At 48.1% G+C, this 13621-nt stretch overlaps 1 protein-coding gene across 2 annotated transcripts in view; it reads right to left on the bottom strand.

The window, feature by feature from the left end:
* The window catches only part of ANXA5 (annexin A5), an 846782-nt gene that overhangs the window by 112016 nt on the left and 721145 nt on the right, over positions 1–13621 (bottom strand). For both annotated transcript variants that reach the window (XM_086962217.1, XM_086962218.1), the window contains exons 11-12: positions 2407–2465; positions 2073–2195 (exon numbers count right to left, since the gene is read on the bottom strand). In XM_086962217.1, coding sequence (XP_086818343.1) covers positions 2073–2195; positions 2407–2465 — 182 coding nt within the window. The remainder of the gene's footprint in view (positions 1–2072; positions 2196–2406; positions 2466–13621) is intronic.

Raw genomic sequence — 13621 nt, 5'->3', positions numbered from 1 at the left:
CGTTTGATGGTAATCTTGATCTTCTGAGGTGACTGGTGGATCCGAGGTGGCTTTTGCTACTTTCACCTCACCAGCAGATCCCTTCTTCCCCTTAGATGAGACTGAAGGGGATTTTGAGGGACTGCGCCCTGAAGGTCTTTTTTGGGGCCTTCTCAGGTCTTTCCCCTGAGGAATGTGTCTGAGGAGATCTACTTCTCTTCTGAGATCTTAGACGCCACAGATTCCTCCTCACTCTCACTTGAGAGGATTTCCTTCCTGGCTTTGACTTTCTGAAGCCAGATCAGTAGCCTTCCCTCACGATCCCTCAATGTCTTATTTGAAAAGGTACGACATACCTTACAATCTGCTGCCTTATGATCTGGATAGAGACAGTAGATGCAGTCCTTGTGAGGGTCATCTGTAAACAACCTCTTCTTGGAGCAGGTTGAACAAGCTCTAAATAATCCTTTTTTCTCTTTCTCAGACATGGTTGATGTAGAAACCTAAAAATCCAAGTCAAAATACTGTAGAAGTAAAGAGTTTGAGCAGAGCGCAAAGGAGACTCCCTAGCACAACGTGCAGTAGAAAAATCTGAGGGGCAGAAGGGTGTTCTAGAGAGTGAGGAGCTCTGATTGGTTCAGGGAAAAGTGTGGGCCTTTTTTACATAACAAAGGCTATGGGTTGCAAAAGGGAAATGGGCCTCGGCCTCTTTTCAGTTTGCTACACTACTAAGCACTGCTTTTTTATATACCGGAGACTCCCGTCTCGACTACGGGGAATGATTCAGGCATGTGAATCTATGAAATTTCCAATACTGGAGTAAATTAATGCTTCCCTTTTAGTGAGGTGCTTGCATCTTCCTGGCGAGACTGTTTACAAGCTGTTTTCTTGGAAACTTCAGGACATTTAAGAGATCTTTCTCTCTTTTTGAAGAAGCCTGTGAATCAGAGCTCTCCTCATCCTCACACAACGTCAGATTTATTTTTCAGTCTCTGAAGCCAAAGCCAAAGCCTTCTCTGTCCTTAAGGGTTTTGGTTGAAAAAGTCCTACAAATCTTTCAGTCTTTTTCGTTATGTTGAGGGTAAAGACAGTAGATACAGTTTTTAGGGGGATCTTGAGCATGCAGTCTCTTCTTACTGCATACTCCACATGACCTGAAGAGACCTTTCTTTGAAGAATCCGACATTTGAAGTAGAAATCTGGAAAACTGAAGAGAAAACTGAGCAGAGCTCAGGGAGACTCCCTTTGACACAACATGTGGTAGAAAATCTGAGGACCCTAGCCTCTCTTGGGATTGTTCTAGAGGGTACTGTCGCCTAATTGGCTGCTTATGTTTGGGTCTTTTTTTTTTTTACAAAATAAATGGACAGGCTATTGCAGTAACTTCATTGCATTGTAGCCTATTGTAGTTGAATCAACTGCTTTTATATGTATACTGTGGGACTCCCACTGACGGGGATGATTCAAGCATGTGAATCTATGAAAGATCCAATACTGGAGAACCACTGCCCGAGTTTCTGTATAAAATCACGGTCCCTTTGAGCACCAGTAGTCAGTCAGCCAATGACAGTGCTTCATGCTTTGACAAAGTGAGAGATGCCACAGATGATCATGCCAAACCTAAGCCAATCACCATGAAGGGGGGAGGGGGTGCTTTTCTCTCCAAAGCAGATTGCCTTCCTGACTGACATGCTAAAAGACTGCTACATTGTAAGAAAACCAGTGAGCAATGGCCATTTTAATAACCAGCCAAGTTTTAAAACAGGTATCATATCTGTCCTTTTCCAACCCTGTCTCTTTCTTCAAACTCTGCAGTTTCTTACCAACCTTGGCTTGTGTCGTTCCCGGACAACTCAATTGTTATTTATGTAACTTCGCTCATAACATTGCTTTACACTATTTTAAATGTTCACTTTGACAGTCCAAGTTATCTAACATTTCAAGTCGAAATATATTAGCTCAATTTGACTAAGCCATTAATGGGCAATTAGAGAATTTGAACTTTGAGAAGCCTATGAAGGTTGATACTTTGATTAAAAACATCTGGAAATTAACAAAACTGCAGAAGTGTATGGCAAAGGAAGACGTAGTACCTCTATCATAGCGTGCAGAGACTTTCCATAATGCTTCCGGAACACTTGACGGATGTTAAAGAGGTCAATTTCACTGCGAGAAACCATGACCCTAATCAACGTCTGATCATCTGTGCCCGCTCCCTGAATAAATAAAACCAATATGCACAGCAAAACATTAGAATGTACAAGTAATTTAACTAATTTTCAGTAAAGATGTTGAAGACATATCATTAAATATTTGCGGGAAGAACTGCACTGGGAGATCAAGAAAAAAAATAACGTTCCACTCTCACATAAAAAGGTTTTCACCTTGTATAACACACCCTCTCATATATATAAACAAGGAAATTACCTTCATAGCATTGTACAGAACTCCAGCAAGGTAGCCTTGAATACTTCGGATACACTTCACTAAAAATTAAAAAACAATATGAAAAGAAATGTTCAGCAAATGAGTGGGTTATAGTAGTTTACTTTTTTAGAGAGAAAGTAAATGAGTCGGATGCAGCTTAGGAGTACACAAACAAGAATGATTAGCTGTAGGAAACGCAGATTAACAAGATGTTCTTAAAAGTAAAGGTCTTCGATTTTTTCATTCTGACCATAGGTTAGAGCAGGACTCCATCTGAGCTGCGGTTAAGCCTATGACCCTGAGATTATTGGTGGCACACTTTAAATGCCCTTCACCATTATGTCACAGCTATTTAAAGTGTGCATAGCACTCAAATGGCATGGAGCATAGTATTCAAGTGCAGGATCATGAACAAAGAAAATAAATTACTTACCTGTAAACTGTGGTTCTCAAGTATTGGTATCTTTTATAGATTCACATGCTGGATTCATTCCCCAATGTGTGAGTCGCACTGAACATAAAAAACAAGTAAGTAATTACTCAAACATTAAAGTTTTTAAGAGAAAAACCATTCACTTTAATATCTCGTCCTAGTCATTAGATATGGTCCAAACTCCAGCCAATCAGGCAACAGCACCCACTAGAACCCTCTCCGCAGAGTCTCCAGCACAGGTGTAGTAGAAGTGTAAAATAAAAGAGGGAGCCTCTATGGGGAGGAGGGTGGGTCACGTGAATCTATGAAAGAGACCAATACTGGAGAACCACAGTTTACAGGTAAGGATTAGTTACTTACCTGTAATCCTAGTTCTCTTCCAGGGGTATACTCATCGAAGTCATAAGCACTGAATAATCCCCGCCCATGTGCGGGATCCCGGAGCATATAGAAATATACATATATGTGTATGCGTGACCAAAAGTGCCTAGCACTACCACAACATACGTATATACATGTATATAATAACCATAAATATGCAGCCTAACATATTTCCTATAGGGCAACATGCTAAATTACATAGTTTTTTTCTTGCATAAAAAGTAGTATTACACAAATGTTGTAATACAGAACATACACTGAAAAGGTGTCACAAGAAAACCTTTAATTTCATACAGAAAAGCAGGTAATAGAAGGCATTTGGCCTAAAGTCTGCATAGATGAATGAACATCACAGTAAAAAACCTGGCACCTTGCCTTTAAGGCTTCAAAGAACTTCGACACTGTGCCTTTAAGACCTCCAGGAGCCCCTCTGCTCCCATCACGCACCACAGGTGACCGGTCAGTTCTTTTTTTACGGTGTACTAACTTGTAGCAACCTGATTAACAGATGCAATCACTACCAAATATACTTGAAATGCTCGTCCGGGGAGGAAGGAGGGTTGCTTATGACTTTGATGAGTAACCCCTGGAAGAGAACTAGGATAACAGGTAAGTAACTAATCCTTCTCTTCCAGGGGATACTCATCAATAGTCTTAAGCACTAAATAGAGTAGCAAGCCCATACACACTACCTCGCAGATGAGAAAATTGTATAGAAAAAACACGTGACACAGCATCTTAACATGACATTAAGCAAACAAATTTCTCAGAGAGGCTTGTCCTACTTGGGAATCCGCCTGAGTTTCAGAGTCCAAGCTGTAAAGGCGGGTGAAAGTATGTACTGAACGCCAAGTAGCTGCTTTGCACATTTCTGACATAGGCACATTTCTCAGAAGGGCCGTAGTAGAAGCCTTCCCTCTGGTAGAATGTGCTTTGGGTTTGCCCTGAAGAACCCTATTAGCTAGTTGGTAGGCCAAGGATATGCAAGAAACCATCTAGAGGCTGCTGAACCGGTATTTATGACAACCGGTCCGTGTGTCTCAAGGACTTAGTTTTGACAAGGTAGACTTTCAAAATCCTCTTGAGGTCCAAAGAATTGAGGGACCTCTCTGGAGGCGTAGAGGGATTGGGAAAAAAGGTAAGAAATGTGATAGCCTGGTTGATGTGGAAATCTGAAACCACCTTTGGCAGGAAACTGGGATGAGTTCCTAAACCCACCCTGTTAGCATGGAAGACAGTATAAGGCTCTCTTCAACACAAAGCCTGGATCTCACTAACTCTCCGAGCAGAAGTGATGTCTGTGAGAAGGTGGCCTGATATGCAGTGCTCACTATTCTAGTGAACACTATGTATCAGTCCAGCAACCCTTATTGATGATTGGTTGTAAGTCAACCTTATAGACCAGCTATCCTAGTAGCATGGATACGAGCAGTCTAAGGCTAAAGACTCGAGAGGGCGTGTTAAGCCAGCTGTTTACCACACATATACCCCTTGAACACCAAGTGAAAGGACACCACACAAGTGTTATGAAAATAAACAGTTATTTATTAAAGATCACAACAGCCCTGTACTCTTTATGAGGACAGGGTACTAAGCACAAACCAAAACTCTTACAAAAATACTTAAGTTAGCACAGTATATACAAATGCCCGAGGGGCACGGAAAACCATATACTCTGAAAGTGGAATGCGAAATTCCTAGCAGGTAAGTACAGTACTAATAGCTTTTGGAATCGCTAGGACTTGACTAGGGAATCGTTAGATTACTTCTAGGAGGCCTAGGGGACTCGGGTGCAGTGTGTGCACTCTCACGCGAGATGCGGACAAAAGTCTATGGTAGCTAGAAATTGAAAAGTTAGTGTTCTCGGGCGAACCCGACCTGGTAGGGAGAAAACGAAAGTAGATTCTGACCCTTGGATAGTGAGGCTATGCTGGGGCACCGAAATGCCGAAGTTACCTAGCCCAGGGGCTGCAGCTGCATAGGTCTGAAAAGACGTCGGGAATCCTCGTAGACGGACCAGGAGCCGGAAGAAAAGATGCTGGCCGGTGACCAGTGAAGAAAGTTCAGTTGGATCCAAGCCTGGATCTCGAAGATAGATGACACCTGAAAGCAGAGGGGACCAAGTTCGAGACTACTAGCCAGTAGTCAGTGGGCACCAGGAGGGCACCGGATGGTAGCCACCTCGACAAGGTGAGTGGGTGACGCTTGAGCTCGAAGATCTCACGGACCAGGAGGCGTTGTCAGCGACCAGGATGGAGTATCGAGCTGTCCCACGAAGATAGAAGCTGTCGGCGTCGCTGGACCCAGGATTGGGCAACAAAGCCTTGGCAAATTCAAGCCCACGCGGTGGACTCAAAATGGCGTCTGGAGTGGACCAGGAGGGTCCGGGGTGCCTCTCTTCAAGAAGGAAGCAAGGGCCAGTCTGGAGCAACCAGACCAGCAGTCGTGAAGTCGTCGGGCGTCGTTCAGAAGGCCACAAGCCAGCCGGCTAGTAGCCAAACAACGCGGTGCACAGCAAACAGCAGAAGGGCCCCACGCAGATCGTGGAGATGCAGGGAGGCTGACCTTGGGTGCTGGAGCTGCGCAGGGTCGGGGCTTCTCGGACCCCAAAGCACTCACCAGTGGAGGACACGGTGGGCTTGCAGTAAAGATGTCGTGCAGTCTTGGCGATCGTCGGTCCCTCGAGGTCTCGTCGCACTCACGGTTCTCAGCTTTGCTGTAGAGGTGAGTAGAGGTCAGAGGTGCCAGGGAAGCCGGGTCTCGTCGAGCTGGGTCGTCGGATTCGTGATGAAGGACTTGCAGCAGACCGCAGTGTTCTTTAGGATGGGGCCCGCTTGATGCAGGGTGACTACTCCTTAGCCACAAGGGAGAATCTTGATGAAGAAATTGTGAAGTCCTTTCGAAGAAAGTCGTATCTTGATTCCAAAGATGATCTAATTTGAACAGGGGGCCCGCTCCTATCTTTATACTAAAAAAGGGGGCTGACCTGGTGACTAGGTCCTGCCTATGGGTGGGACCAGGAGGGGGGTGGTTACACCCCTCTCCCCTGCCGGACTTCCCCAGGCCAGGGGCTGGTGTGCCCCTGGAACTGGTTCTGACTGGCCTATGCGTAGTGAGCACCGGGGTGCCACTCAGCAGTCACCTTCCTGAAAAGCCCTGCCTACCCAGGATACACAAAACCATGTCTGGGACAGTGCTAGCACCGCCCCTGACAGGGAACCCTTTGTCCAGGCTCCCCTCACTGGGAGGACTCCCAGCTGCAGGGGGTCAGACTCGTGTCTGTGGTGGCAGCATCCATTTTGTGGAGCTGAGGCTTCAGTTAACTTTAACCGGGGTTCACAGTTACATACATGTCGTGTCCCTCTAGAAGGGTGGAATGCTAACCCCGTCGCCAGAATTGGCGAGGGGTTAGTATTCCAATTCGTATGACACCTTACTCGACATGTTTTGATAAAGCAATACCAAAGTTAGCATTTAACCGCGAGGATTATAATGCACTTAAGAGTATATGGTATGCGATATCATGGAACAGCTATTAGGACTTGGTTCCGCAAGCTGCAGACAGGCTCAGCTCATGCCAGAGCACCACCTCACACGATTCCAAGCACTCTGCCTTCAGGATTGTCAAGGCCTGCCATAGGAGTGACTGATAGGAATCTGTGTGTCCATTTTAGGGTTAGGTATAGGTATACTACACCTACAGCAAAGGGTGATTACACGACTTTTCCACTGCTGTCATGCAGCCAGTTGTGTCAAATTTAGGAGGCCAGCCAGCATAATACATGCTGCAGCCCCTGGCAGCCCTGGGTACACCCATGCCCTGAGTTACAGGGTCTGATAGGGTGGCCCAGTACCAATTGGAAATGTACCTAGGGTACATGGAATCCATTTTAAAGAGAGAGCAGTAGGCCTGGGGTCCTGATTGGCAGGGTCCCAGGTCGACTATGTCCAAAACCAGCTAAAACACAGGGCAAAAAGTTGGGGGCAACCATAGTCAGGATGTACCTTCCTACAATGTCGACTAAAAAGGCAGTTTTCCATGATAAATGCTGCAGAGAGGCTTTGTGAATGGGCTCAAAGGGAGCACCCATCAGCCTTGTAAGAATTATGTAGAGCTCCCAAGGAGGAGAAGGGGATCTCACGGGGGGGGGGGACCTTTTTAAGCCCTTCAAGGACATCTTTCACCAATGGCATTTTGAAAAAAGGTTTGAGCAGAATTCCTATATGCAGTGATAGCTTCCGGATGCACCTTAATCCAAGTGAACTGCAAGCCAGACTTAGTCAAATGTAGTAGGTATGGCAACAGTACCTGCTCTTGACCGGATCATGAGCATTGTCCCTGCACCACAGGTAATACCGCTTCCACTTGCAAGCATAGGATTTTCTGGTGGAAGGTCTCTTGGCTTCTTGCAAGATCGACAAACAGTACGCTGGTAAGTCTAGATGTCCATACTGAATGACCTCAGGAGCCATGCTGTCCATCTGAGGGAGGAGAGATTGGGATGAACCACTCTCCGCATGTTCTTGGACAGCAGATCCGGACAGCAAAGCAGCCTGCGGTGGCACACCACTGGCACGGCCACTCCGGGGCTGTGTTAGACCTGTAAAATTTGTTGATTGCTGCCGGGATCAGAGGAAGCGATGGAAAAGTGTACAGTAAAGTCTGAGACCAGTTTATCAAAAGGGCATTCCCTCGTGACCCTGGTTGGGGAAACCTGGACGCAAAGACGGGGCATTTGGTGCTGGCTGCCTCAGCGAAGAGTTCAATATCTGGCACTTCCCATTGTCGAAAGAGGTCTTGAGTGACTTCAGCATTTAGCACCCAGTCGTGCACTTCTACGAAGGCCCTGCTGAGTGATTCTGCTTGGGCAACATGATACCTGGAAGATGAATGGCCACGATGTTGAGCCCTCTTGCCAGACGCCATTTCCAAATAGTCTGTGCCTCCAGAGAGAGTTCTCGACCTGGTGCCCTCCAGCTTGTTCAGATAAAACATTGTTGTGGTGTTGTCCGTCTGAACCAAGAGGGACTTGGACTGAAGAGAGGGGTACAAAGACTTGAGAGCCAGGTGAACGGCTCTTAGTTCGAGGAAGTTGATGTGATATCCTGTTTCCGTCTTCGACTAGAGACCTTGCACTTGAAGAGACCCCATGTGTGCACCCCAGCCTCGCAGCGAGGCGTCTGACTACGGTCTGGGAGGGAATGTCCTGATGAAAAGGAACCCCTTTCAACAGCTGCGACATTTTCATCCACCATCTGATTGAGTCCTTGGCAGACTGAGTCAGAGTCACAGGGTCTTCCTAGCGACCTGAAACTTGCATCCACTGGTCTTCCAGAGACTGCTGCAGAGGACGCATGTTCAGTCTCGCATTGGGAACGATGAACACGCAAGAGGCCATGGAGCCCAACAGAGACGAGACCGGTCTGACTGTGGGATGACTAGAACGGAGGAGATCGCGACCTTTGCTCTTGATCGATGACAATCTCTCCTCAAAAGGACACAATCTTGCCTTCACAGTATCCAGAGAGGCCCGACTTTTTGAAGTTGACCTGTGTAGGAGAGTAGGGTCTGCAATCCTATGATCACCCCAGATTTTTGCTTTTTGCTTCACTGGTTTACGACTTCTCTGGCTGTGGGCCTGCTAATCAGACCCACAGCCTTGCTGTTCTCTCACTAAATTGACACGTGTACCTTAGGTGCATTTACCAATTGGTACTGGGTCACCTTATCAGACCCTGTAACTCAGGGCATAGGTGTACCCAGGGCCTACCAGGGGCTGCAGCATGTATTATGCCACCCCTGGCTGGCCATCTAAATCTGACACAACTGGCTGCACAACAGCTGGGGCAAGGTGGTGTAATCACCCTTTGCTTTAGATATAGTATACCTATATCTAACCCTAAAATGGACACACAGATTCCTATCAGTCACTCCTATGGCAGGCCTTGACAATCCTGAAGGCAGAGTGCTTGGAATCGTGTGAGATGGTGCTCTGGCATGAGCTGAGCCTGTCTGCAGCTTGCGGAACCAAGTCCTAATAGCTGTTCCATGATAACGCATACCATATAATCTGAAGTGCATTATAATCCTCGCAGTTATATGCCAACTCTGGTATCGCTTTATCAAAACATGTCGAGTAAGGTGTCATACGAATTGGAATACTAACCCCTCGCCAATTCTGGCGACGGGGTTAGCATTCCACCCTTCTAGAGGGACACGACATGTATGTAACTGTGAACCCCGGTTAAAGTTAACTCAAGCCTCAGCATCACAAAATGGATGCTGCCACCACAGACACAAGTCTGACCTCCTGCTGCTGGGAGTCCTTCCAGCGAAGGAGGCTTGGACAAAGGGTTTCCTGTCAGGGGCGGTACTAGCACCATCCCAGACAGGGTTTTGCGTATCCTGGGTAGGCAGGGCTTTATAGGAAGGTGACTGCAAGTGGCACCCCGGTGCTCACTATGCATCTGCCGGCTAGAACCAGTTCCAGGGGCACACCAGCCCCTGAGCTGGGGAAAGTCCGACATGGGAGAGGGGTGTAACCACCCCCCTTCCTGGTCCCACCCATGGGCAGGACCTAGTCGCGTGCCAGCCCCTTTTCCTAGTATAAAGATAGGAGCGGGCCCCCTTCCAAATTAGATCTTTGAATCCTAAAACTACTTTCTACGAAAGGAACCCTCGACTTCTTCTCAAGATTTCTCCCTTGTGAATAAGAAGTAGTCACCCTGCACCCGCAGGCACCATCCAAGAACACTGCGGTTTGCTGCACGTCCTTCCTCCGGAATCCGACTGACCAGCATGACGAGACCCGGCTTCCCTGGCACCACTGACCTCTACCCACATAGTCAGCTCAGCTGAGATCCGTGGGTGTGACGAGACCGAGGGACCGGCCATCTTCAAGACTGCACAACTCTTGCCCAGCACGACCGCCGAGGGATCCTCGAGTGAGTGCTTTGGGGTCTGAGATGCCCCAACCCTGAGCAGCTCCAGCACCGAAGTTCAGCCCTCCAGCATCCTCCAGATCTGCGTGGGGCCCTTCTGCTCTTTGCTGCTCACCGCGTTGTCTGGCTACTAGCCCGCTGGCTTGTGGCCTTCCCAACGATGAACGACGACATCAACACCGCTGGTCTGGTTGCTCCAGACTGGCCCTTGCTCCCCTCCAAAAGAGGAGCACCCCGGACCCTCCTGGTCCACTCCAGACGCCATTTTGAGTCCACCGCGTGGGCTTGCATTTGCCAAGACTTGTTGCCCCAATCCTGGGTCCAGCGACGTCGACAGCAGATACCATCGTGGGACAGCTCGCACCTCCATCCTGGTCGCCGACAACGCCTCCTGGTCCGTGAGACTGCAGAGCCCAGCGTCGCCCACTCACCTGGTCGAGGTGACTCCATCCGGTGCCATCCTGGTGCCCATCTAATCACTGGCTAGTGATTCAGAACTTGGTCCCCTCTGCTTACAGGTGTCTTCCATCTCCGATCCAGGCTTGGATCCATCCGAATCTCTTCACTGGTCGCCTGCCAGCAACTTCTTTCAGGCTCCTGGTTCGTCAACGAGGGTTTCCGACGCCACTTGAACCCTATGCAGCCGCAGCCCCTGGGCTAGGTAAGCCGAGTACCCCGGTGCTCCAGCGTAGAACAACTCTCTAAGTGCCTAGATCCACTTTTGTTTTTGACCTACCTAGTCGGGTTCGCCCGAGAACACTAACTTTTGCATTTACTAGTATCCATAGACTTTGTCCCGCATCCCGCGTGAGAGTGCACACTCTGCACCCGAGTCCCCTAGGCCTCCTGCTAGTAATCTGAAGGTTCAGTAGCCCAGTACTAGCGATTCCAAACCCTATGAGATTAGTACTTACCTGCTAGTAATTTCGCCTTCCACTTTTAGAGTATATGGTTTTTCGTGCCCCTCTGGCATTTGTGTAAATTGTGCAACTTAAAGTATTTTCGTAAGAGTTTTGTTGTGTGCTTAGTACCCTGTCCTCATAAAGAGTACAGGGCTGTTGTGATCTAAATAAATACACTGTTTATTTTCATAACACTTGTGTGGTGTCCTTTCACTTGGTGTTCAAGGGGTATATGTGATGGTATAACAGCTGCCTTAACACGCCCTCTAGAGTTTAGCCCGAAGACTGCTCGTATCCATGCTACTAGGATAGCTGGTCTATAAAGTTGACTTACAACCAATCATCAATAAGGGTTGTTTGGACTGATACAAAGTGCTCACTAGAATAGTGAACATTATATATCAGGCCAACTTCTCATGTGTGTAACAGCTGAAGACAGTAGTTGAGATGAATCTGAAGTAACGATGGGGTGGTACTCTTCAGGAGGCAATTGTCCAGATAGGGGTAAATGAAGATCTTGAGCTTCCGAAGATAAGCTGCCACCACCGCCATACACTTTGAGAACGTTTGGGGAGCTGACTTGAGCCTAAAAGGAAGAACTCAAAATTGAAAGTGTTGAAAGTGTTGACGGCGTACTTGGAAACGGAGGAATTTGCGATGTCTGCTGGACACTGGAATGTTGCAGGATGAGTCTTGTAAGTCTATAGCGCACATCTAGTCTCCCTGATGTAGCAGCGGGAAGATCGGGTGTAGGATCAACATCCGTAATTGCTCCTTGCCGATGAACATCTTCAAGAGTCTTGGGTCTAGAATCAGTCTATTTTTTGACGTGCCCCTTTTCTCGACCAGGAAGTAACGAGAATAAATTCCTTGACCTTGCTGGCGCTTCGGAACCTTCTCTATGGCGTTTTTTTTTTTGTAAGACTGTCCACCTCTTGCTGCAACAGTAAGAGATGATGATTGGATTGGCTTTGGGGAGGAATTGATGGAGGTGGGGCTTTGAACCATAGCAAGTATCCATTTTGAACAATACTCAGCACCCACTTGTTTTTTATGGATCTCCACTCTTCCAGATGTATGAATTACTTACCTTCGCTAACTATGCATCTGGTAGAGATTAATCTAGCCGCAGATTCCTTCACGTAGAATTCTCCCCAGGCGTGAGACTGGTCCGGAAACATTTTGCCACAGCATTCGTCCAGGCGTCGTCCGCGTACGAGACGGCAGAGAGGTCACATAAGCCCCGCCGTGCCTACGTCAGTTTTCTTCGAAGAACTTTACCGCACCACAACGCGGAGCCACCAGACAAAAACTGTGGGAGCATGGGGACAGTGTGCAAAAGAGTAGAAAAGAGGAAGACACCATAAGGAACAGTGCAACACTGCAGTGTCCAAAGGGACAGAAGAAGAACAGAGCAGAGCCCTGACTAACCACCCTGCTAGTACTTCGACAACCACCCCTCCCGTCCCCCGTGTACAAGGAACATGCGCAAAGGGTCATGACACGTGAAGCAGGTCTAAAACCCCTATGCAGAAACAAGGTGGGGAGCCAGTCCCAAAATGGACAGGAACAATCAACCTCCAAGCGACCCCGGCATAGAGCGCAACCACCCCTCAAGGAACAAGGGCAAGGCCTGCCCAGCAGTCCCCAACTCAGAGGTTAGCAGAGAGGCCAGGACCCCCAGCAGCAAGAGGGAGGGAAGTCAGCAAGAGGGAGGGAAGTGAGGGGAGGCAGAGATCGGAAGGCCAACCGCCCCAACCTGGAGCAGCCCGAGCACTGGTGTACAGGAACACCGTAACCCCATCCTCCGAAGTACCAAAAAGGAGGAATGAACAGCAACAAGACGGAACCACCCATCAAGAGCCAGGAGACACTCACAAGTTACTACTTGTGTAACGATATATCTGTAAGAGACATTAGTTAGTGTTAGGATTCCTTACCTTAGAATATCCCCAGGCGTCAGACTGGATCCGGAAATTTTTGCGTAGCAATACCCCTGCGCGTCGGTAGGCGTCGTCCGCGGCTCCGTGTCCGGCGTCGTTAGCGCCGGAATGACGGAGTACTTAGACGCCGCCCATGCGCGCTGACGTCAGTTCTGATACACAGCTTTTCCGCGCCAGATACGCAGAGCCATGATAGAACCAACACTGGTGCCATGAAACTAGGGCCCTGAAAGGGGATGACCTTAACCCAAGATATCGGTTCACAGAACGGGGAGGATGGGTGGGTCGGTAAGGAATCTATCACTAACTAATGTCTATTACAGATAAATAGTAACTTGTGCATCTGAAAGAGACACGTTAGTGATATATTCCTTACCTTAGAATAGATACCCCAGCAATACCAACCCCGGTGGTAGGTCTGCGAACCAATAATCACACCAGAAAGTCCTGGAGGACGGAACGGCCAAAGAAGCCATCCCTCCGGACTTGGCTGTTCAGGCAGTAGTGTCTTGCAAACGTGTGCAGCGAGGCCCACGTCGCTGCCTGGCAAATGTCCTGCAAGGGCACTCCTCGGCCCAGGGTAGTTGTAGTCGCCGTGGCCAGAGTAGAATGAG

The sequence above is a fragment of the Lissotriton vulgaris genome, chromosome 3_1 (assembly GCF_964263255.1).
Source record: "Lissotriton vulgaris chromosome 3_1, aLisVul1.2, whole genome shotgun sequence".
Taxonomy (NCBI): domain Eukaryota; kingdom Metazoa; phylum Chordata; class Amphibia; order Caudata; family Salamandridae; genus Lissotriton; species Lissotriton vulgaris.
Note: the sequence above shows the minus strand (reverse complement) of the source record. Positions and strands in the feature narration are given on the sequence as shown.